This window comes from Dendrobates tinctorius, unplaced genomic scaffold (genome assembly GCF_039654945.1).
Source record: "Dendrobates tinctorius isolate UK_male_01 unplaced genomic scaffold, ASM3965494v1 ptg000205l, whole genome shotgun sequence".
NCBI classification, from domain to species: Eukaryota; Metazoa; Chordata; class Amphibia; order Anura; family Dendrobatidae; genus Dendrobates; species Dendrobates tinctorius.
In genome coordinates this window covers 4,103,314-4,129,000 of record NW_027361872.1, presented here as the reverse complement: position 1 = coordinate 4,129,000, position 25,687 = coordinate 4,103,314, and the positions used below count along the sequence as shown (strand labels likewise).

The window sequence follows — 25,687 nt, the reverse complement described above, 5'->3', positions numbered from 1 at the left end:
CCACTAGTAAGGGGAAGAAAACCCAACTCCCACTGGGCGTGAAGTCCCCGCTGCCATCAGGCAGAAAACCCACTCCAGCAGGCATCACAACACAACAGCAGTGGTATCGCCGCTCATTCATACATTTTTCAGGAGGAATAACTGAGGGGCATCACAATACACAAGTCAGAGAGAGCAGGCGGGTCAGCGGCAGCAGTGCACAGGGGGGCGGGTCAGCGGCAGCAGTGCACAGGGGGGCGGGTCAGCGGCAGCAGTGCACAGGGGGGCGGGTCAGCGGCAGCAGTGCACAGGGGGGCGGGTCAGCGGCAGCAGTGCACAGGGGGGCGGGTCAGCGGCAGCAGTGCACAGGGGGGCGGGTCAGCGGCAGCAGTGCACAGGGCGGGTCAGCGGCAGCAGTGCACAGGGCGGGTCAGCAACAGTGCACAGGGGGGCGGGTCAGCGGCAGCAGTGCACAGGGCGGGTCAGCAACAGTGCACAGGGGGGGCGGGTCAGCTGCAGCAGTGCACAGGGGGGCGGGTCAGCGGCAGCAGTGCACAGGGGGGCGGGTCAGCAACAGTGCACAGGGGGGCGGGTCAGCGGCAGCAGTGCACAGGGCGGGTCAGCAACAGTGCACAGGGGGGGCGGGTCAGCTGCAGCAGTGCACAGGGGGGCGGGTCAGCGGCAGCAGTGCACAGGGGGGCGGGTCAGCGGCAGCAGTGCACAGGGGGGGCGGGTCAGCAGCAGTGCACAGGAGGGCGGGTCAGCAGCAGTGCACAGGCTGGTGCCCCTCCTCACCTTGGAGTACTCCTGTGCCAGCTTCTGGTACTTGCCCTGCAACTCCCCTGTGGCCATGCTCTGCCGGTGCACTGAATGGAAGGAGGGAAGGATGAAGGAGTGTCAGTGGCACGCGGCCCCGCACACAGCACGACGGTTCCCGGATACGGTGCACTGGAGGCCCGGGCTCCTGTATGTACCATCCCTCCCCGCGGAGCCGGTGCAGGTCAGAGGGTGGCTCTGTGGGGCTGATGGATGCGGTGTGTGCACCGGAAGTCACAACGCCAAACACTTCCCTGATGCCTGACAGGCTCCGCCCACAGCCGTCACTCCCAACCAATAGCTTAGCTCGGCACGATTCACCAATGACAGCTCAGCTCTCATCGCCAGCCTGACGGGGTGGCATATGTAAAAAGGCTTGTGATTGCGCCAGGATCGGTGACCGGCCTGGATTACGTCTCAGAGCCGCCTCATCCACTCACTGTTGTCAAAGTGGCGAATATTAACCCCTTCAGGAGCGGGACATTTTTCTTTTTTTTTTTTTTTTTTTATCCAGGAGACAAAACTTTTCTGTGGTGGCTGCTTGTTGTTTTTTTTTAAGGAGGAGTTGTAATTTTCAATGTCGCCATTCACATTACCATCTAATGTGCAGAACAAAGATGCAATTCCGCCATTGTTTATGGCACTTGTGTTCATGATGTTGTGGTAAATATGACCTGGTAACACGACGGAGACAGAAATGTAGGGTTTATATATAATATATAATATTTATATTAATAAATTCCATTTATTTAGCATATTTTAAATAATATCTCATTTATATTTCCTCCAAAAATGTGAATTTCACAAAAAAAGCCCCATGTAGTTTGTGTCGCCGTTCTGTGTCACCCGTGACGCCTTCATGACCCGCTGACGGACCCGGGTTTTGTTTTTTCTTTGGCGATCTGGAGTTTTTCATTGCTGCTGATTCAGGACACTTATATTGGGGTTTTGTTTTCAATTTTTGGGGTGAAGAGCAGCGATTCTGGATTTTTTGGGCCTTTTGTGTTTCACTTTACGGCATAAATATTTTTAGATTTTATTCAATCTGTTCCACACGCGGCGATACCAAACGTGATCACTTTATATTTACAAGAAAGAGCCTCGGGGGAGGAGTGATATAAGTTTTTATACTTGTTAATGTATGTGGGGGGTTTTTAGCAGACCATTTGGGGACCGTGACCCTGCTGTCCCTTGATCGCCCACAGTGCTGCGGTGCATTGTGGGATTGACGTTCTCCTGGGGCCACAGGGGCGGCATATTGAATAGTTCTGTCATTTTTTCCGGTTTACTTCTTGCATCATTTTCTAGTGTTTTCTTTGAGATTTGTCTATGAGGCTGTTGGTTTGCAGTCAGGATGCCGGCGGCAGGTGCGGGATCGGACCAGGAATGTCCGAAGTCTCAAAGGGGCCGGATACTGCGGATAGTGACACTGTTGTCGTCAATCAATTGCAAAATAGAGATTTACACTACTTGTGTATTAATTTTAGAAGTGATCAGACGTTTCGGCGGCGGTGTGGTCTTCCACTATGATTTTCTGAGGGTGTCTCATGCTTTTTATTTTTTTGCCAGGATGTTCTGAATTACAGGATAACAGCTGCAAGGAAAAAAAACGCAATGAGAACGTGGCCTAATAGTCCACGACAGTTAAACATTGGACTCTTCAATTGTTATTAACCATTTGCACCTAAAATAAAAGAAACTTCAAGCTTCTCAAGTTTTCATGTTAGCGCGTCGTCCAGATCTGTATGATGTCCAACTACAGTGATCACAATTAAATGAAGAGACAGCGGCACAAGGTGGGTTCTCTACCATCCTGACTTCTTTTTAGAGCAGCTCGGCTCCATTTTTTGAGATTGGTAGGCGATGGACCCCTACTGATCTCACATAGGGTGACATGAAGGAGCGCAAGGAATGGCAAGGCAAACTGGACTTGATATTCAAAGAATTTGGAATTAATAAAGTAAGTTTGTAATCAAAATGTGCTGCCCCCTCAAAAAAAAAAAAAATTATATATATATTTTTAAATGGACCTCAATATTATTCATTATAAGTGTGTATAACATGCTGTCCACTAGGCTAGGTGGAGCGCTACACATGTAATGATCAACCAGTACCACCAGAGGGAGCATAAGACCATGTGAACTGCAGGGCTCTGTTTCATGCTGGGATATGTAAAAAAAAAAAAAAAAAAGTTGACAAATTGGGAACTCGTGAGTCCAATTCGCACAGAACAAGCTTTCTTTTTCTCCATAGCTGGAAAATCCGTAGGTAAAAAAAAAAAAAAAAGCATGGAATCCGTGCAAAGGCTGCGTCAGTGAAGTTTTGTCAAAGACAAATGCCAGGAAGTATCAAAAATGATACAGCTTTATTGAAACATGACATACCAAAAAGAGACAAAGAGCGCAGTGTCAAATACGGGATAAAAACGCAATTAAAAAAGGCAAGTAGCCTAATTTAGCTAATAAGTACATCATCAAAAATTTACCAAATACTCTATTGATTATTTAGCCAAAACAGTTAGTTACTAGTGATGAGTGAACGTGCTCAGATAAGATGATAACCCCGAGTGTCTTCGGTGAGCTCGGATAATATGTTCGAGTCCCGGCGGCTGCATGTCTCATGGCTGTCCAACAGCCGCAACACATGTAGTGATTACCCGTTTATTCGGCAATCCCTGCATGCGTTGTGTCTGTCGACCAGCCATGAGACATGCAGCCGCTGAGACTCGAACATATTATCCGAGCACACAGAAGACACTTGGTTAGCACGGGAGCATGCTCAGATAACACCCTATTGGCGCACAGCCGATCATCACTATTGGTTACTCCTCACGCTGTTTAAGGGAAACCGGTTAGGTGACTCGCGCGTCTTATACCACAGGCAGCTTTGCATCTGGAATATTAGTGGAGTCCAGGGACACGAAAGATGTCCGGATCCAGCCGCTTCAGAGCATCGCTTATGGGCTCTACCAAAAACAGTTTGCCAATACGCTCGCCTTGTTTAGGAAACTGCCCATCTCTTACACTGGGGAACGCAATATTTTAGGAGTTAGGTCAGACAACTGTTCTTAATTAATTTTTGGATGCTGAATCCAGAAATCATCTCAGATTTTCTCTATCACGTCAAGTTTTTGAACTATAGGATCTTTGTCTTCTCAAAAACATGTAAACTACTGTACCTAAAAAGTTTTTTTTTTTTTTTTTTTTTTAAATAGTACAAATATGAACAAAAAAATGAAATATATAAGAAATAGGCATGACAAATATGTTTTTTAACACTATCATGTTTTTTACAAAGGATATATATATATATATATATGCAAGTATTTAAGGTAAAAATATACATTTATAGCTTTTTCTGGAGTGTTTAACTTGAGGACAATCACGTTTGATGCTCCAGCAATAGTCAGCCATCATATGTACATCCCATGTACCCTGGTAACGGTCTTCCATAACCTTCAAATCTTGGTGAAATCGTTCACCTTGCTCATCGCTAACAGCACCAAGATTTTCCGGAAAGTTGGCAAGATGGCAATGCAGAAAATGTAGTTTAATACTCATGTTGCAACCAAGCGCTTTGTAGCTCTCCAATAGTTTCTGAACAATTTCTTTGTAATTACTTGCACGTGTATTTCCAAGAAAGTTCTTGACGACGTCTTTGAATGATAACCAAGCATTCTTCTCAAGATCTGACATAGTCCCGGTGAAATGTTCATCTTTGATGAGCTGTCGAATTTGTGGACCATCAAACACACCAGCCTTGATTTTTTTTCAATGGACAGTCCAGGAAGTGCCAACATGATGTACTTAAAACAGTCGCCGTCAGTTGGCAATGCTTTTACAAATTGCTTCATGAGACCTAGTTTTATGTGCAGAGGTGGGAATAGTATATTCTTCCTGTCAACAAGTGGCTGATGTAGAATGTTAGGATCTCCAGGTTTAAGACCAGATCTTGGAGGCCAATTCGACTCAACCCAATGCTTTTCTCGAGCTCTGCTATCCCACATGCAGAGAAAGCAGGGATACTTTGTGTACCCACGTTGCTGACCAAGAAGGAAGCAAACCATTTTAAGGTCAACACAGATGATCCAATTGTGTGTGTCATATTTCAAAAACTCTCTTTACATCTCCATGTTCTTCACGAAGAGAGACAGAATGCCCAATAGGGACTGCACCAAATAAATTGCCATTGTGTAGAAGGACACACTTAAGACTCCGCTTTGAGCTATCAATAAACAGTCGCCATTCATTTGGATTGTACATTGAAAGCCCTAATTCTTGTAGTAAACCAGGAATATTATGGCAAAACACAAAACCGCTGTCACACCGAAAGTACTGCAAAAATGTACTTTATCTAGTACGAAAGTATGATACCTTCGCTCCTTGTTCAAGTAACTGTTTCTCATGCAGCCTTGATGCTAGTAATTCTGAAGCTTTTTTTGATAAGCCCAATTCACGTGCTAAATCATTTAACTCGTGCTGATCAAATCCCTTACGAACTGAATCCTTGTAACTTTCAAATTCTGCATCATTGCTGTCACTGTGTTCGTCAACATCACTCACAACTTCTAGAGATGGTAGCTGTTCGAAAACTGGCACTGGAATTTCAGCTGAATGAGGCATTGGTCTGATAGCTGACGGTAGATTTGGATATTCTATTTTACTTTTATTTTTCCTGTTAAATCCTGATGTTTTCACTAAACAGAAGTAACAGTCTGTGGAATGACTTTTTTGCTCTCTCCACACCATGGAGATACCAAATGCCAACTTTTCACGTGTTCCTTTGGTCCACATCCGTAAACTCTCGACACACTGCTTGCACACTATGTGAGGGGCCCATGGCTTATCTTGATCACCGAGTTTTACTTTAAAATATGCAAAATATGCTTGTTTGACAAATGCACTGATGTTTGCCCTTTGAACTGGAATGGTGAAAACACCACAAATATAGCAGAAGGAGTCAGGGTTGTTTAGGCATTTACGACGAGAGGAAGAAGGAGCAGACATGATCTGAAACAAAGGAAATATGTACATAAGTAAATAAAACACTGAGATGGAAAGTTACAAGCTTTGAAAACAAACAAAGAAAAAAATCATAAAAGATATATAAATTACAACTAAGCGCCCAAAGTAAAGAGAAAAGCTATCACAAATCCTATTTATTCCTACTATGATACATTTTTTGTGTAAAGATATTGATAATTATGACGTATTGGGAGCTGTACACACCTCTCACCACACTGTCTCAGTTGTGACTACTCTTACAAGTTGCCACGTAGCTCTATATGAGTCGAATTGTACTCAGATAACAAGTCTTATTACAGAAATCAGTGCAATTGTGCTTCTATGGCAGGTAAGTTGAGGAGGAAAAACTTGACGTGATAGAAAAAAACTGACTACATTTTTGGAATCAGCATGCCAATTTTAGTATAAATCAGCTGAAAAACCTAACTCAACAGAAATTTTTCAAATTGTTCCCCAGTGTTACAGACAGCAGAAGTGGCCGGTAACCTAGGCAATAAGCAATAAACATCTAGAGTTAAAAATCACTCCATTCTTGAGAATGGATTTCTGAAGCTATGTTCACACGTTGCGGTTTTGCTACTTTTTTACGCGTATTTTAAGCTGCGTTTTACAGTACCAGCAAAAGCTACGGGATGTCAGAAATCTTATGCACACAGCTTGGATTGTTTTACTGGCAGAATTGGAAAACTGCTGCGTTTTTGAAAGAAGCAGCATGTCACTTCTTTCAGCGGTTTTGCAGCATTTTTCACCCATATAGAGCAATGAGTAAGTGCAAAAAAACGTAAGCATCAGGTTTTGCTTCATTTTTGGTGCAAAAATCTAAGGACGTTGCATCATGGTTTTTTTTTACTGTTTTTTTTTTTGGTGGGGGCACTAAAGTTTATCAACATAAATGAAGCAAAACCTGCTTGCTGTTTGTAAGCAGCTTCTTTATTGCCATGAAAGCAGATTTTGCCTGCAGAAAAAAAACGTAGTGTGTGACCATAGCCTAATGAGAGGTAAATTGCAAAGTTGTTTAAGTTTCCAAGCCCTTTGCAATTTTGCCTCTTTATCACCGCGAGAAACCCCCTTTGAGTGGCCAATATAGTGGCTGATTGGTGGATCTGGTGCCATCTTAGCTGGCTGAGATTTCACCAAATGTCATCCACACACTGCATGGAAAAAAAATCCTAATTGCTACAAGGAACGGGGTAAAATCATGTAACTCAGGTCAATGGCAAAATCTGCTGTGGATTTTTCCTCCCAATTTCAGACCTGTGTGGACCTGCCGTTATTGTTCATTGATTATTTCATGGTCTCCGTGAGTGTTGTCTAGTATTGGGTAGTGATGACGAGCATTATGTTCTGATGAATTCTGAAGTTACTATTCTTGAATGACGGATAAATATGAGGCGCGCAGCACAATGTTACATGTGCCATTTAATTTCAATGGGGAAAATCCACACAGAAAACTCAGCGTACCTGAAAGAGGAATTGACATGTTGCGGATTGGAAACACGGACCACACTGAGTAAAATAAAAGAACAGTGGGCACAAGATTTCTATAAATCCCATCCACTTTACTGGAACTATAAGATGCTGTGTTTTCAATGCAACATAAAAAAGCTCATAGTGGGACCGTAATGGGTACGGGTTCCACCCTTAAGGCTATGTACCCACGTATGAAGAAGAAAACAGACTCCTTCCCAGGAAAAGCGCATGTTTTTTGTGTGGGTTTTTTTTGCGCGATTTTTGCACGGTTTATGTGTTTTTTACAGGAGCATCCTCCTGCTCATAGAATATAGTTAGAAATGTGGATTTTTCCGCAAAATTAATGAGCACGCTGCGCTTTTTTCGCAGTACAAAAACGCATCAATATGCACAAAAAGTGCAGAATTCATTAAAATGAATGGAATGCTTCTTGTAAGCATTTTTTAAGCGTTTTTGCTGGTAAAAACGCTTAAAAAACGCTTACGTGGGTACACAGCCTGAAGGACATGGGTAGAACACTACATGACTCACAGATGTCTGAATGAGGCCTTAATTAGCATCTCCTATGGTGGCTCCCATCAGAGAGACCTTCCCTAAGGCTATGTGCACACGTTGCGGATTTTGCTGCAGATCCACAGCGTTTCTGGCCCTGCGAGTCCGCAGCAGAATCCGCTGCATTGTACAGTACCATTTATCCCTATGTAAAATGGAAACCGCAGTGCACATGCTGCGGAATTTTCCGCGTGGTTTTGCTGCGGTTTCAAATCCGCAGAAAGAAATGACATGTCACTTCTTTTCTGCGGATTCTGCTGCGGTTTACCATCTCCTCCATTGTAGAGGTGATAAACCGCAGGACAAAACCGCAGGTCTTTTGACCTGAAATTTACCTGCGAATTTCTACAAATCCGCAGGGGGAAAATCCGCAGCTCCAAAAAATACGTGCGCACATAGCCTCAGGCCACATGCACACATTGAGTATTTGGTGACTTTTTTTACCCCAGTATTTGTAAGCCAAAACTAGGAGTAGGTGAAAAATGCAGAAGTGGTGCAAATGTTTCTATTAGGCCGGGGTCACACTGGCGAGGAATACGGACGACTGAGAGGCGTTAAAAGCACGCATTAGACACGGAAAAAATATTCTCTATGGGTTTGCTCCCAACAGCCGTATATTTCTCGGGCGTATTCTACGGCCCGTGCCAATCGCAGCATGCTGCAATTGTCAGCGTACTACGCCCGTAGTACACCAATGCAAGTCTATGGGTGCGCTAAAAATATAGATTACACACGGACCACACCTTGCTTACGGATGACATACGGAGCACTAATTAGGGGTCATTCATCCGTATTACGCCTGTAAACTACGGACCGTAGTTTGCGTCGGTTAGTGTGACCCCGGCCTTAGGCTTTTCCTCTGACCGTTCCACTCCTGGTTTTGGCTTACAAATACTGGGGTAACAAACTCACCAACTACTCAATGTGTGCACACGGCCTTATGAATAATATCATACAGCGCAAGTCCAGCTATGGGGTCTGCAACAAATCTAAACGTTTCACTCGCAGATCCTAATAGCAATGTCTAGACGGTGCATTAAAGGGACTGTCCAAATTTAGAAAAACATGACTGCTTTCTTTCAAAGACAGCACCACATCCGTCCATGGGTTGTGATAGGTATTGCAGTTCAGCTCCATTGACACACAAGGGGGTGACATTATTTATGGGGGAAAAAAAGCAGCCATATTTCTAATCTGCAACCCCTTTAACTATGAATCGGCAATTTTCTTAATTCCTTCAGATGACTTTGAGCTGCACGGTAAACTAAATGCATGGATCGACCGGTAATACCAGACGTTTGTAGCATGGAGAAAATCCAGCGTATATTTAATGATCATTTTGTCACACCCTTAAATGCTCAGATTGTGTTCACCGTGGCAAATGCAGAAAAGCTTGTATGTAATCACACATCTGACTCTGGATAGTTGGAGAAGGGAAGAGTCTTCAGAGTGTGTAAATATGGTAGATTTGTTGCAGACGTTGAGTCACCAGAGTGCATCACCGCTGCGGACAATTATTGAGCTCAATGCCTTGTGCTGTGCAGAGATGCTGAGCTCAGTGACTGGCAGCAGAGGTGATGCGCACTATCGGCATGTCATTTCTGGAGGAGCGCTGGACCGCGGGAGGGTGAGTACTATCTTAGTTTGCATTCTTTAACTTGTCATCAGGGTCCGCTTTTTCGTTAGGGTCTGCTTTTCTAAAAGTGGAAAACCCCTTTCTAACTGGGCCTTGCAGAAATCTATGGAGCAAATTTATCAAAAAGTTTATGCCAGAAAACTGGGATAAAAGCAAAATGCTGCAAAGTTTAGACAAAATTTGGAGTTGCGCAACTTTTTTTTTTTTTTTTTTACCCCCAGCTGAAGCAGCAAATTTTTGAAAAATGTGTGGAGTTTAGCGGTAGGGGACGGCCTGACTAATTCAGTCTGATGTTTATTCCTGACTCGCAGCAGCTGAAAGATGGACCAAAGTCATTCAAAGAGTCTCTCTTCTTAACGAATTTATTGCATCTTCCTCCAGAACACTCTGGATCAAGTACTAATACCCGTCTTGATGAATCAGCCCCTGAACTGATTTACGTCATACAAGACAACTCGCTCTGAAAAAGGGGTAAATCTCCTGGATTCCTAGAAGAGTTGGCAGATCTTCCAGGATGAGCCCCTGGTGTACAACAAACCTTTACCACGATCTTATTCAGTGAATAGGAGATACAAGCTTTCAGCTCTTCTGCACTTGCCGGCCGTACCGTGGGCTGGTTGTGTCCCAAATCATCAGCCTAAGGGCTCATACTCACATGCGAGAAACTCGGCCGAGTCTCGCACGTCAATACCCGGCATGTCTTTCTATGCAGCTGACCGCTCCGATCCGAGTGCCGGCGGCAGTGCCGGGTATTGACGTGCGAGACTTGTCAGAGTTTCTCGCATGTGAGTATGAGCCCTAAAGTCCTGACCCCCCCTCGTACACATGATAACTCAGCCAAAAGTTCAGGTGTTTTCAATGGGAAAAGAGGAGAAAGATGCTGCCAGACATGTCTGGCAGTGCTTCATCTTCCCTGAAAACAAAGTGAAATTATAGCTTGCTGACGCCTCTTCTTTCTTCTGACTTCATCTATGGGGGGGAGGGGAGAGGGGGCGTCGGGGGACCACTATACACCTCAAACCTGCCCAAAAAAGGTGGACTCGGTTCCCTTTTACCCATTGTGTGAGGCCTTTAGTATCTTCATGACCTGTATTCTAATAGTTTCACTGCAGTTATAAAGAAACAACCAGAATGGAAAAATTTGGGTCCCGTCCTAATGACTGCTGCTGGGAATAGCAAGTGTGAGCGAGGCCATATTCAATAGTCTAATGGTAGTAAAAATTGCAATTTCAACGATGATAAACAATAGCTTTTAAAGGGGCTGTCCCACAGTAATTTTTTTTCTTAACACATGGATAAACAAAAAAAAATGGAGGTGCTCTAACTAGTATTGCGCGACATCCCTTTCTAATGTGTTGTTCGATAATCTTCTGTGTGCTTGAATACTTTGTTCGAGTCCCTGCGGCTGCATGTCTCGCGGCTGTTCATGGCCCGAAACACAAGCAGGGATTACCTGTTTGTTAGACAATCCCCTACAAGTGTTGTGCTGTTGAAGAGCAGTGAGGCGTGCAGCTGCAGCAACTCAAAGATGATATTCGAGAATGCGGAAGACACTCGGTTAGTGCCCGAGCATACCCCGATAACAGCTTGTCCCAGCATGTTCACTCAACACTAGTTCTAACTTTCCATGTATCCACAAAAGTTTTACTTTGTCTGCCCCCCACCCCCTGTTCGGAAGTCATAGCACCGCTGCAGTTTACAATTGGCTGTCGCGGTCATCGACTGTTTCGTTAAGGATGCATTGATCCAGTCAACTGACCGCTGCAGGCAGTGACAGGCTGCAGTGATGCTGGGACAGACCTACAGAACGGCCCGAGTTGGATCAGTGGGGCTGCTTTATGGTGAATTTGCCTCCATTTATTATTTTGGAATCAATCTATTCATTAAAAAATATTTTTTAAAAATTAATGTCGGACAACCCCTTTAAGCTAACAATGACAGCATCATTGGCTGGAGAGAAAAAAAACCACAGAGGAATTCCTCAGAGGTTTAGATACCGGCAATATACCAAGGAAAATGTCATCCATTATCTAATATTAATTGGATTTAAACCGGTGCGATCAGATAATGGATTGCCTAATTTTAGACTGCCGGTTCGGAGAAGGAATAAAAATAACATTTGCTCATCGGGAGGGACACGTTCCCTTGTAAGCGATGACTCCGGCTTGTTGCTTGGCGACAGCTGCACGGAGTGAAGCGGCTGCCACTCACTTGATTTCTGTCCAGGGGATGAAGACTTCCTCCGCACAAAGCGTTCTGATTGGTCAGAGGTGAGGTCAGATTTAATTAATATCGTCTGACTAACAGTCTACATGATGATGTGGCAGTGAAGAGGTTAAATGTACATTGACATACCGCAGTGGGTGTGAGACTCCATACACGGATCACAGTGAAAACGGATTAAAATGATGATGATCGTTGATCTCCTTTGGCAGAATAACGATAATTCTAATATATGTGATTTCCTAAAAAAAAAAAAAAGTTGCCTTAAAGGGGTTGTCCAGAGTTATCACAAAAGTCTGCAGTTACTCTATGTGACTGCAGACCTGCGACTCCTCACATCGTCAGGGCACAACCACGCTCGTCTAGTCTGTCTGTGGCAGATGGCATACTCATGGTCACATGACCGTTCATCCCACGGAGAACCCTCGCCGCTCACGAGGAGAGGATACACAGAGTGACTGCAGACTACTGTGATAAACCCGGACGACCCCCTTTAAAGCATGTGCCCACCATGAGCTTTAGGTGCATTTTTTTGGCACTGCATATTTTTCCTGCAAAATGGATGGGATTTATAGAAATCTCACACCCACTGAGCTTTTTTTTTTTTTTTACGCAGCGTATTCTGCCCTGCGATGCGTGTTCCAAGTCCGCGACATGTCAGTTTTCCCTTGCGGATACGCCTTTATGTGCAGATTTCCCCCCACAGACTTACATTTGAGGCGTAAAATCTGCAGGTAAAAAAAAAACCCCGCATATTTTTCTGTGATGGAAACACGTAAAAAATGCATGTAATCCGCACATGACTAGATCAATAAAGTTTTGTGAAAGCCAGTTTTGTTTAAAACACATCACACCAAAAAAAAACAAACAAACCACAGCTAAAAGGGGTGTCACACATAGCGATATCACTAGCAACATCGCTAAAGCGTCACCGATTTTGTGACGCAGCAGCGATATTACTACATGTGACACCTCCGACCGCTCCCCCGCTGGTTATCGCTGATCGCGTGAGATCGTCCTGGGCCATTTCTCGTCGGCAGCTTCCTGCTGGCGCCGACGAGCGACGCGTGGACGCGGGCGGGCGGATGTCTTCATCACCGCGTCTGACAGGTAACGACCGCTGCGATGTCGCTGGTGAGATCTGCCTGTGTGGCAGCTCACTAGCGACCATTTAGAGATGCACCAGCGATCCCGATAACGATACGACCCGGTCAGGATCACTGGTGCATCGTTATCGGGATCGCTGGTGCATCGCTAAATGTAACGGGACCCAAAGCTATGTCGACATGCAGAGATTCTGCTGCTTTTTTTTTTAATCTTCAGCCTAAACCTGTTCTCTTGGCAGGAAAAAAAAAGGCTGTGTTCAAATTGTCCATTTTCCAGGGCTTGCGAGGCATTTTTTTGAGTGTGGATTACACATGTGCTTTATCTACAGCACATAGGTCAAACTCTAGCCCACAGGGTGAGTATATTTGGCCCGCAACGCCAGGCTGGTCCTCCTCCCAGTATCACACTTTCAACTATTTAACTCCGCTGACGCTCTCCCTCTCCCATCATTCCCCTTCTACGTCTGACGTCTCAGCACAGTGGGAGCAACGTTATTACAACGCGCCTGCTGTACGGAGGTGTGCAGAGGATCTGAAGACACTATGAAAATAACGGAGCGTTGGGGAACGGGCAGAGGCCATTATACTGTATGGAGCACTATGTGGAGGCCATTATACTGTATGGAGCACTATGTGGAGGCCATTATACTGTATGGAGCACTATGTGGAGGCCATTATACTGTATGGAGCACTATGTGGAGGCCATTATACTGTATGGAGCACTATGTGGAGGCCATTATACTGTATGGAGCACTATGTGGAGGCCATTATACTGTATGGAGCACTATGTGGAGGCCATTATACTGTATGGAGCACTATGTGGAGGCCATTATACTGTATGGAGCACTATGTGGAGGCCATTATACTGTATGGAGCACTATGTGGAGGCCATTATACTGTATGGAGCACTATGTGGAAGCCATTATACTGTATGGAGCACTATGTGGGGTGTAAGGCAGCGCTCAGAGTGCATTGGGGAACGCCCGCTTGGCAGCGCTATAACATACAGGAAGACTCCATTTCCTTAAAAGTTATCCTGGGTTTATTGCTCCATATTCCCAGCAGCACAAACACAGAGTAGTCAGCCTTTAGGTCCAGCAACATAAAATAAGAATGTCCATAAACAGGGCTTTGCTCCCTCAGACCCTGTTCACACACAGGCCAGGGCAATGTCCGTTAAACACTCAGTTCCATAGGACAGTACAGTCTCTTACAGACCGGGGTCAGTGCCACTCACGGTTGTCCGACCGTCCACTCTGGAGTTCTCACAGACCTCTGGTTCAGGATAGCCAGCACTGCTTCCCCAGGCTGTGCGATATCCAGCAAGCAGGGTTGGCCTGGAGCCACACACACAGGAGGCCTTCTACCTCCCAGGTCACAATCAACTCTATAGTGTCCCACCTGGACACATTTAAGTCTGTACACAATCCAGACTCCCAACACTCTCCCATGTGCTAAACACACCTTGATTATGTAGGCTGTAACCCCACCCCCAGGTGAGGTATGGATCACATGGCTGGTCACCTTATTATGACTTCACGGCAGGTCCTGAAGGAAAATAGGGGTACAGCCAGCACCCTCACCCAAAGGTGAGGTCATATGGGTAGCCTGTCCCTCCCATCTCTCATAGCTACCCGCAACATGGACCCAGGTGCACTAACCGTTATATTAGTGCCCACGTGCACTAATAAGACACTCCAGGTTGCATCTCAAGGAGCATCCATCCCTGTGACATATCAGCCACTCACAACCTTGCCAGTCACTGTTTCTGCATCACGACAGAGGAAACACCTGTATGCATGACCTGGGGAGCCCACATAGCGCCCCCTAGCTGTCACAGGGGTCACTGCATTACAGGGGCCATTATACTGTACGGAGCACTATAAGTTTGCACACATACTTCCCCATTGGTTTGAAGAGTCCAAACAACAACAGACTCCAATATCTTGTTATGGGATCAGCCAAAATACAACCATAAATTAATGTCCCCACAAATAAAAACACAACTCGTGAATGTTATAAAACAAAAGTTTATTTTGCAATACTTTTATCAGAATGAATTGCATATCTTTGGTAAAAATAAACTTTATAAACGTTTCCATCAACAGAGGTTAGGATACAAAAACTAAACATCTGTAAACTATTTTATGCTGAGGGAAGTTAATTCAGGGAAGGAGAGAGGGGCATAAAAAAAAAAATCTGAGAAGCGGTCCATTGGTTTTCTACTGGCAGTTATATCTATACGAACCTATACACTTTTTTTCCCCCAACTAACCAAAAATAAGGGTAAGATTAATTTAAACCAATATTTCACATTGATCACCGTATTCAGATACATTTCTTTAAATAAATAATAGATACAATGACTTGGCAATCATAAAAGGTCTTTTTTTTTTCCTTGTATATCACTAAAAGGATGGCAACATAATACTCGTCATGTAAGCACTTTATTCAATCATAAATAAGGTCAGGAAATAATAATAATAATGGCACTGGCAGTCATTCTTAAAGAAAGGTTTCTAGGCTTTGTCACTTAGCGAGCTGGCCCGCACGTATCGAGACGGTTTAAGTATAAAAGTAGAGACTTCTCTGCCGATACTAATCAATCAGAATCCGCATTTTACATTTTCCCAGTGCAGATTAGTAAATGAAAGCGGAGCCGTGATTGACTCCTAAGGACATTGCCATATCCTCCTCCGATACGGTCCCGATACATGGGGCACGTTAGGTGCGGCAGCCAAATGTGATTCTTTACAATAGGTTTACGTTCCGTTGCAACTATCTTGGAACTCGCGCGATTACGTAACTTGTAATAGTCCCTGCAGAATAAAATTCCTTCAAAAAAGGTTTGTTTTTTTTTTTTCGCTTTTTTTTTAACTCAAAAAATAAAGTTATAGTTACTGAGATAACTAATAAACGACCATGGAATCATCACCCCGCAAGTGATCGATATTATCACTGTAGTTACACTATATACAATAGCTTGAAACATTATTCTCCCCCCCCCCCCAAAAAAAAAAAAAAAAAAAAAAAAAAAAAAAATAGTGGAAGGGGCTGCAGAAGTCCGAGTGTCGCATCCTGAAGATGATCTGCGTCCAATATGCTGTGGGATGTATAGGTTTCCCGTTGGGGTAAAAAAAAAAAAAAAAAAAAAAAAAAGGACGAATTGACACGTGGCCAGTAACTCTGCTGTATGAGTACTGTATAGCGCTAATATTATCTGGCCTTTTTTTTTTTTATTTAATTTTATAACATTGGACAAGAAGTTATCCAACTGTGGAGACCACAAAAAATCAAATGCCTGCAGGAAACCCAAGAATAAGGCTATGTGCACACGCTGCGGATTGGTCTGCGGATTGTTCCGCACGGATTTTGTAAAATCCTCAGGTCAAAAGACCTGTGGTTTGTCTGCGGATTAGCCTGCGGTTTATCATCTCTACAATGGAGGAGATGGCAAACCGCTGCGGAATCCGCAGAAAAGAATGACATGTCAATTCTTTCTGCGGATTAGAAACCGCAGCAAAAACTGCACGGAGAATTCCGCACCATCTGCACTGCGGTTTCCATAGGATATAATGGTACTGTACACTGCAGCTAATTCTGCTGCGGATCTGCCGGGCCAAATCTGCTGCGGATCCGCAGCAGAACCCGCAGCGTGTGCACACACCCTAAAAGGCAAAATACCTGTGATAATTCTTAGGCCTCATTCAGACGTCATTTTTTTTCAGCACTCATACAATGACAATCTATGGGGCTTGATCACATGTCCGAATGGTCCATGCAAAATCACGGAGATGTCCGATGCTGATCCGAGTGGCACCCGAATGCTGTCAGATCTTTTCACATACCTATAGATTTGCATTATCAAACTTTAGCCGATATTCGGAAAGGTCTCCGTGATTTTGACCAGAGCACTCGACAGGTGGAAAAAATCTGGACATGTGATCAGCCCCATAGACTGTCATTGGTAAAAGTGTGATCGGTGAAGAAAGAAAAAAAAAAAAAAACCCACACAGCACTTGTATGCAAATGAGGCCTTAATAGGAAACATACAACTGGGAAGCACAGACTTCTGCAAACGTGGTTCTAAAATAAATCTTATGGGCGAGTGTAAAATAGAAAGATGCAATACTGGAGACTATTCCTTGAGAAAGTAGAATAACAGATGGACATCTACAGAGAAAATAGTGGCCTACCCTGTATACACACACATTAGTGAAACGCTCACCCCGCCTATGTACTCTGACCACACTATACACGCACGCTCTACCCGGCCAAGTGTGCACAAGTTCACAGTAAGTAAGAGGGGAGGAAGGAGCTGCTGGCTGCCTATCCCCAAGAGCAGATGATCAGCAGCTGACACTGAATGACAAATTTTGATTTAACCCCCCCCCCACCCCCAAGAAAAAGCCAGAGTAACTGCCCCAAACAATTTGACCATCAGCTGCTTAAAGGGAAAAAAAAAGTCCATATGCTTTTAATGAGCTAAAGGGGTATTCCCATCTCCAAGATCCTATCCAAATATGTAGTAGGTGTAATAATAACAACAAATACCTCCATTCAGAAGTGTAGTTAATCTGATTCACCATGTAGCTTACCCCATGTGCAGGGCATTGCATTCGGTTAGATGTCCATGGTTACAACCACTGACCTAGTTAGTTGTTCGTGGTTGTAGCCATGGATACCTAAGCAACTGCAATGCATGCACATAGGGTAAGCCACATAGCTTATCAGAAGAACTATATTACATTTTTAATTAGAGGCATTTGCCAATATTATTATTACACCTACTACATATTTGGATTTAGCAGACTTGCTTCAGTATTCGGTAAGCTCCCTCTAGTGGTGACGGCAGGTAAACAACTTTCTAATGCAGCTCTATGGCTTGTGAGGAGAACCAAGCAACTCTAACCACTCTAAAAAGACATTTTATAAAATGACTCGGCTCATCATATTGGACCCCAATTCATGGTGTTAAAAAGGAGGAAACTGTATTCAGCTGGCTATAGCAAGATGTGAAAGATTCTTCCCATGTAAAGATGTCCAATGTTTGTTAATACGTGACTAATTACATATCGTAAGTGTATAGTGACGGGAGCCTAGGTTGATAAATGAGAATATTTGTGCCACCTACAGCGACCCCTAGAAGGAGCATAGGCTCGACTCATGTTCACATAGCGCTATGAGGGACACCGGACAGATCCAGTTATAGTTAATAGGGTACAACTGGTGTCCCGTCAGACAACGGATCCCGCATTGGCTTAAACAGCAACGCAAAAGCAGATGTGAACAGTGTCCTATAAGCCCGCTGCAAAATTGGTAATACACTGCATTCAGAACAGCGCGCAGCAAGCTCCCTCTAGTGGTGAGCTTCCGCCAGCGTGACCAATGTTAAAGAGTTATTTTTATACTTGTTGGACGGAGCTTGTAAAAATAAGAACTTCTGCGATATAATGCTTATTAAAACTTGCAGCCGTTCTACAGATACTAACGCTCTTCTTTTGTTTATAGCTCATTGCCTAGGAGACCGTCCACCGCTGCTGCCTAGCTTGTAGGCTCTGCTCTGAAGCAGGCCAGGGTTAGGAGGTAACCGTCCGCCGCCACCATCTTCAGCAGCGGTTACATGTTCTACAGAAAAGAACTTGTGAGCGCTGTTACACGGACTGCTGTCTAGCAAGCAGTGGCTTCCCTCCAAGACAGCGTGCTGAAAAAAGGTCTTAAAAAGGTCAGCAAATAACAAAATTGCTTAGATTTACAAGCACTATCCAACATTAGTCATTTATGAAGGAGAAAATAACCTTTCAAGTATTTCCTGGTTGTAAAAGTAATTAAAATGAATACGTGTCTTGCAATTTTGTTTTTTCTCCTTTTTTTTGTCCCTATTTTAAACATGTTTGCAATGAATGACTAAATAATGGTAGTGAACTAAAACAAAGACTAAATGCACAGAATTTAGCATCACTTACTATGTACATGTACGCATGAGTAAAGGAAGCCCCCAAAATAGAGCAATGATCGATTGCAGCCACTAACACAGATCAGGGTCATGAATGTACATAATGGTATTCTATAGGCAGCTTAGGCTAGAATATACAGTCTATGGGAAAGTATCACTGTCACATGGCATCATGCAGGCAAATAACTAACACAAGGGAAATGGATCTCACCAAAAAGTGTGAAGAATTGACGTGTTTGGAAGCATCTTGTTTCCTAACATTTTAGAGGGTTACGTACGATTGCAACCTAAAGAATCAGATTCCCGGTGGTACTGTAAAGTCATCCTACATTTTCCAAAAAGCTTAACCATGAAATGTAACAAGTCTTATAAAAACCTGATTAGTAGAAGTAAGAAGGGACACCCCATGCTTACCTCCACATTTGGCTATTCTAGTTTCTTATAGTTGCTGATACTAATGACCTATTGTTAGAATAGGTGACCAATATCAGAATGGTGGTGGACACACACCCAGCAGCCCCAACGATCTGCTGTTACCAGGTTCCACGGGGGCCAGACGTACGCAGAGCTGGTGGCGTTAGTGTCCATAAGGCTGGTTTCACACTAGCGTTTTTTAGCGCTGCACTTCGTGCGCGACCATGCGCATGCGTCCTGTGCCCCTATCTTTAACATGGGGGCGCATGGTTTAGCATATGCACGCGATCGTATGCATTTTCGTGAGCATGCGGTTTTTGTAGTGTGCGCCTAGGCTTGCCGGACGCAACCTGTTGCATTTTTGGTCCGTCCGACCTGTCTCAAAAAAAAAAAAAAAAAAAGCATGCGCACGGAATGCGCAAAAAAAAATCACATTACAGTCTATGGGAACGCAGGCATGCACATGGACATGCGCACTCCTACGTTTAAAATCGCATGCGTTTTAAGAGTTAACATGGCTAGAAACTAGTTAAAGCGCATGCGCCTAATAAAAGCAAACGCATACAAAACGCATGATGCGTTTTTGGCATGCGATTCTATTGCGCATGAAGCCCAGCGCTAATAAACGCTAGTGTGAAACTAGCCTATCCTAATAGCAGAAGTCCATGTCAGATCCTTTGTTCTCACAGGAGATAAGTTGCTGCACAGAGGGAAGTGGAGAAATAGTCGTCAGCAAAATGAGCGTCCAGCGCCTCTTATTTCCTTAGGAAGAGAGTGGCACTGCTTGAGTGGCAACTGCTGCCTGTCAAGGTATTGGCAGGTAAAATACACCCGTCCTATTATTTCTAATGCGAAGCTTTGCACAAGACTTGTCAAGGGGCAGTGGAAGCAACAGCTATTTAAAAGCATTTTTCAGGATCCGATGTTCAGTAATACAGCGTTCCCCCTGCCCAATGGGAAGCAGTGCACTCCTGATGACTGAAAGTCTGGGCCAGCGGCCAGAACTGTGGGTACACTACCGTTCAAAAGTTTAGGGTCACTTAGAAATTTCCATATTTTTGAAAGAAAAGCAGTTTTTTTTCCAATGAAGCTAACATTAAATGATTCAGAAATACACTCTATACATTGTTAATGTGGTAAATGACGATTCTAGCTGCAAACGTCTGGACTGTAATGAAATATCTTCATAGGTGTATAGAGGCCCATTTCCAACAACCATCACTCCAGTGTTCTTATGGTACTTTGTATTTGCTACCTGTGTAAGAAGGCTAATGGATGGCTAGAATACCCTTGAAAACCATTGTGCAAGTATGTTAGCACAGCTGAAAACAGTTTGGCTGATTAGAGAAGCTATAAACATGACCTTCCTTTGAGCTAGTGGAGAATCTGGAGTATTACATTTGTTGGTTCCATTAAACTCTCAAAATGGCCAGAAAAAAAGAATATTCATGTGAAACTCGACAGTCTATTCTTGTTCTTAGAAATGAAGGCTATTCTGTACGAGAAATTGCCAAGAAACTGAAGATTTCCTACAACGATGTGTACTACTCCCTTCAGAGGAGAGCACAAACAGGCTCTAACCAGAGTAGAAAGAGAAGTGTGAGGCCCCACTGCACAACTGAGTAACAAGACAAGTACATTACAGTCTGTAGTTTGAGAAATCAACACCTCACAGGTCCTCAACTGTCAGCTTCATTAAAGCGAATCTGTCACCCCTTTTTTTCTGAATATGAGCTGCCAGCACCGACATCAGAGGCTTATCTACAGCATTTTGTAATGCTGTAGATAAGCCCCGATGTAACCTGAAAGATAAGGAAAAAAAAAAAAAGTTAGATTATACTCACTTGGGGGGGGGGTCTGGGTGCCGGAGCCACGACAGGAAGGAAAGAAGAGGACGGCATTGTATGAAGATGGGAGGCGCCGGACTGGAGCGCTCCCCCACTGAGTATACTCTAACATGTTTTTCTTATCTTTCAGGTTACATCAGGGGCTTATCTACAGCATTACAGAATGTTGTAGATAAGCCCCTGATGTCGGTGCCGGCAGCTACATATTCAAAAAAAAAAAAAAAAGGGGTGATAGATTTCCTTTAAATAGTACACGCAAAATGCCAGTGTCAACGTCTACATTGAATAGGCGACTCCGGGATGCTGGCCTTCAGGGCAGAGTGGCAAAGAAAAAGCCATATCTGAGACTGGCTAATAAAAGGAAAAGAGTAATATGGGCAAAAGAACACAGACATTGGACAGAGGAAGATTGGAAAAATGTGTTATGGACAGACGAATCCAAGTTTGAGGTGTCTGGATCACATAGAAGAACATTTGTGAGACGCAGAACAACTAAAAAGAAGAAGAGTGCATGACGCCATCTGTCAAGCATGGGGGAGGTAATGTGATGGTTTGGGGTTGCTTTGGTGCTGCTAAGGTAGGAAATTTGTACAAGGTAAAGGGGATTTTGAATAAGGAAGGCTATCACTCCATTTTGCAACGCCATGCCATACCCTGTGGACAGCGCTTGATTGGAGACAATTTCATCCTACAGGACAATGACCCAAAGCACACCTCCAAATTATGCAAGAACTATTTAGGGAAGAAGCAGGCAGCTGGTATTCTATCTGTAATGGAGTGGCCAGCGCAGTCACCAGATCTCAACCCCATTGAGCTGTTGTGGGAGCAGCTTGACTGTATGGTGCGCAAAAAGTGCCCATCAAGCCAAACCAACTTGTGGGAGAGGCTTCTGAAAGCATGGGGGGAAATTTCTCCAGATTACCTCAGAAAATTAACTGCTAGAATGCCAAAGGTCTGCAATGCTGGAATTGCTGCAAAGGGAGCATTCTTTGACGAAAGCAAAGTTGGAAGGAGAAAATTATTATTATTTCAAATAAAAAAATTTTTTTTTTTTTTTCAAACTTTGTCAATGTCTGGACTAGATGTTAAATTATTTTGGCAACTCATTTGATTAATAAAGTAGGAGCTTTCATGGAAAACACAATTTTTTGGTGACCCCAAACTTTTGAACGGTAGCATATGTTTGACTCTACAGCATTGGAGGAGTGCAGGGATACTGAAACTGACTGGATCTAACAATATGCCAGCTTCAGAGCAGCGCTTGCAAGCTTCATAGCAAGAAACTTGAAAAATGCAAGGAAACCGGTCACCGCTGAAAGGCTGCAGTGGTGGCCGGTAACCTTGGCAATGCGCTGTAAACTATAGAAATTATAAATCCCTCAATTCTTGAGAACGCAGAGGTAAACTGCAAAATTGAAATTTTAATAAACCTGTTACTAAACCGCCCCCCCCTCTCAGCCCTTGAAATAGTCATGGCTGCAGGAAGTGTTTGCGACTCTGCCTCCTAGTTTCTTTTGAACGTAGATGACAGGGGGCGCAAAATCATGTCTACAATTTCCTAATTGGCACCTTGGAAGACTGTCTTAGTGGTTTTGATTTCTGAGCATCTGTTAAAAAAAAAAAAAAAATAATATGATGTCATCCTGGTGAAATATTTCTATGACAATCAGCCACAGTAATCGCGTGCCTGGAGACATGCGTACGATCCTGTGAGATGAAGACACTGGGATTGTGAAGAAGGGGTTTTACCCATCTATATACAGAACTTATAAAAAATAAAGCCACTACAAAATGATCTTTACAAAGCCACGATAGACCTGTATCAAAGCCTTTAACTGTACACGGAATGCTATGTTACCGCTGAGAAGCAATAATTCAGCGTCTATACAGCACGCAATACCGTGTGCTCTGTTCTGATCCATGCACAATGACCGATATCACAAAAAGGCTAGATTAAAGCCTGACTCCACTTCTCCTCTTCGAGCATACATTATTCCCTGCCCCTGTAGACGTCTCCTTCCATTTGAAGATTACAATTTATTCCGTCACGGTCTTGTGCTTCATGCACTAGGCTGCGATGCATTGCATTAGCAGACCAAATTTCCTGCGACCACCTCTGAAAATGTGGCCACTTGTAAAGCAAAAGAGCTATGACCTATGTGTATGTAGTCACTGCAGTGGAGTTAGGCTTTAACTCTGTTTTGGAGACAGAATTAATGGGATGTACACGCACAAACAGACCGACCGGCATGGCCGGAGCAGGTACACGGAAGGATGGGTACAGTGGTACAACTTTTAAACATTCAAGGGGCCATTTCATTATAGCAGAGAATATTCTCATCGGGTCACAAAAGTTAAAGACGTCTTGTCTTTAAGCTCACGTGCAAAGCGGAAGGAAGGAGAAGCTTTGCTTTACATACATTACTTGTTTTGCATTATGCATCGACTCGACATATAAATAGTTGGCAAAAATTAATCACTAATACTGAAATGTTTTATCACTTGGTTGCACAGTGGCCAAAAATGAAAAGCAGGTACAGCAGTCAGTGTCGCGCCAGCAGCCTCTGGGTGAAGTTTATGTTGCAATTTGAAGAATCGTCCGTGATCATCACTACTTTAATATAATAATAAAAAAAAAAGGAATAGCTTATTTTCTAAAAAAATTTTTTTGCAGGGAGTTTGCATTTTATGCGTTTCTGGTATGATAGAAAAAAAAATTCGATCCAAGGCAGTAATCTTGGGAAGTGGTGGGAGTAAGGGAAGATAAATTTTAAAGTAATAATTAAAGTAATAATTTAAAAAAAAAAAAAAAAAAAAAAAAAAATACAAAAGAAAATCAAAATCAACCTTGCAAAGAAAATAAAAACGAAGCCTCACATCTTATGGCTTTGATCTCCTAAATTAAAAAAAATTAAAAAATAAAATGAAAGAATATTGCCACACTGAGTGGGTGAAGGCAGGCAAAAAAAAGCCACCAAAAAATAACCAGGTAAAGCAAAATAGGACTGGCAAGATGACTATTTTCTATGCTTTTGTGACTGGGCTTTTGCAGTTTTTAAAATGGAATCCAGACAAGTGCGGATTCCAGCCAGATGGAGCAGAGAGCCGGCCGCCTCTTTGAGCTCCTCGTCAATATCTTGGCACGCCTCCTTTCGGAGCTTTTTGCCGTGCAAATCTTTGCCAGAGGAATTCACACAGGGTTGGGAAGCATAACCGCTGTCACCAAGAGCATCTTCTTCATAGTCCATATCAGTTTCGTCCTCGCTGTGAAACCCTTCGCTACCATCACTTCCTGCCCTACTGTTCTTTGGGATGAACTCGTAGACCTCATCCACCGACGACAAGGAAGACACACTGGATCGAGATTCACATCGCTGAGAGTTGGAGCCGCTCGCACTGTAGTTGTGATCCTCCTTTGGATCGATATTGATGACCGTGGAATCGTTTTCTTGATGAGTCAGTGACGTACAATGCTTGAATGCGCTGGTGTAATTGCGTTTCTTAGGTAGCACCACCTTGAGGGGCTTAGGCTTCTGGTCTAAAGAAAATAAGGTCAAACAAAATCAACTACAGAACAGACTGAAATTTACAGATAATTTTTAAGTCTGTATAACGCAGCCTTAAGGCATTATACATGGGATTGTTTGAGTCAAAAATAAATAAGGGCACTTTTTACTGGAAGATGGCATTTTCCATACAGCAGTTAAAATCAGAGGTGGTGGAAATACACACTAAGCCTGCTTTTACACTTAACCTGTTTTTTTTGCGGCCCCAATAGATTTCTATGGGGCTGCAAAAATCAGCCCCAAAAAATTCCATGGTGCGCCATGTGCCGTATGGCCGTGAGGCCCGTTTTTGCGACTGTGATAAAAGATCGAGCTTGCCCCCAATGGGGCCGCAAAAACAAATGGAAGTATGTTATTGCGATGCACCGTGCCGTCCGATTTTGCGGAACGCCATTTTCTTTTTCCAATAATATTTCCATAGTTTTGGGCAAAAAAAAGGCGATCCGCAACGGCCTGCAATAACGGACCGCAAAAAATGCGGTAAGTGTAAAAGTAGCCTAAGGCAGGGGTCACACTTGCGAGTGTGATGCGAGAAACTCGCTACTGCCGACACGTGGGACTGAAGTGTGTAGCTGCATGTATTTCTATGCAGCAGCACACTCCGGGGTCCAGAGTGCCGGAGGCAGTGCTGGGTATTGATGCGAGAGTTTCTCGGATTACACTCTCAAGTGTGACCCCGGCCTAAGGGTCAGTTTTCACAAACCGACCGACTGCACAATAAAACCACAGGTCTGCAAGTCTCTACCAATTGGCGGGCACATGTTTACATAGGTAGACTACTAAAGTAAGCAATGCGCACTGGGTGGTCTATAGATGCTCAGTGCGCACAGGCTGCCATGGTTCTCTGGCACCGAGAATGCACAGCACAAACGATAATCAAAAGATGGATGTGTTCCATTAGCAACAAGATCCCTTTAAATACTACAGATAAAATTGACATACAACTTGAAAAGCAAAGAACGCAAAAAAAAAAAAAAAAAAATCGGTATTCTTACAATCCAAAGGTTCCTGCTTGATTGAGCTATTTAAGAGCATCATTGCAGTGGCAGCATCAATATCAGAATCTGCAAAGCACAAAGAAGAGATTTAGAAGTCAGA

General features: G+C 43.6%; 2 protein-coding genes across 4 annotated transcripts in view; both read right to left on the bottom strand.

The window, feature by feature from the left end:
- PPP1R21 (protein phosphatase 1 regulatory subunit 21) overlaps nucleotides 1-1,063 on the bottom strand; it is a 107,394-nt gene extending 106,331 nt beyond the window's left edge. Inside the window, exon 1 of one of the 2 annotated variants that reach the window (XM_073554020.1) lies at nucleotides 775-1,063. In XM_073554020.1, coding sequence (XP_073410121.1) covers nucleotides 775-831 — 57 coding nt within the window. In that variant the 5' untranslated portion in view covers nucleotides 832-1,063. The remainder of the gene's footprint in view (nucleotides 1-774) is intronic. The other variant, XM_073554021.1, reaches the window with a different exon arrangement.
- A 13,757-nt stretch (nucleotides 1,064-14,820) lies between these two features.
- FOXN2 (forkhead box N2) overlaps nucleotides 14,821-25,687 on the bottom strand; it is a 53,720-nt gene continuing 42,853 nt past the window's right edge. For both annotated transcript variants that reach the window (XM_073554019.1, XM_073554018.1), the window contains exons 5-6: nucleotides 25,585-25,653; nucleotides 14,821-24,561 (exon numbers count right to left, since the gene is read on the bottom strand). In XM_073554019.1, the coding sequence (XP_073410120.1) occupies nucleotides 24,041-24,561; nucleotides 25,585-25,653 (590 nt within the window). In that variant the 3' untranslated portion in view covers nucleotides 14,821-24,040. The remainder of the gene's footprint in view (nucleotides 24,562-25,584; nucleotides 25,654-25,687) is intronic.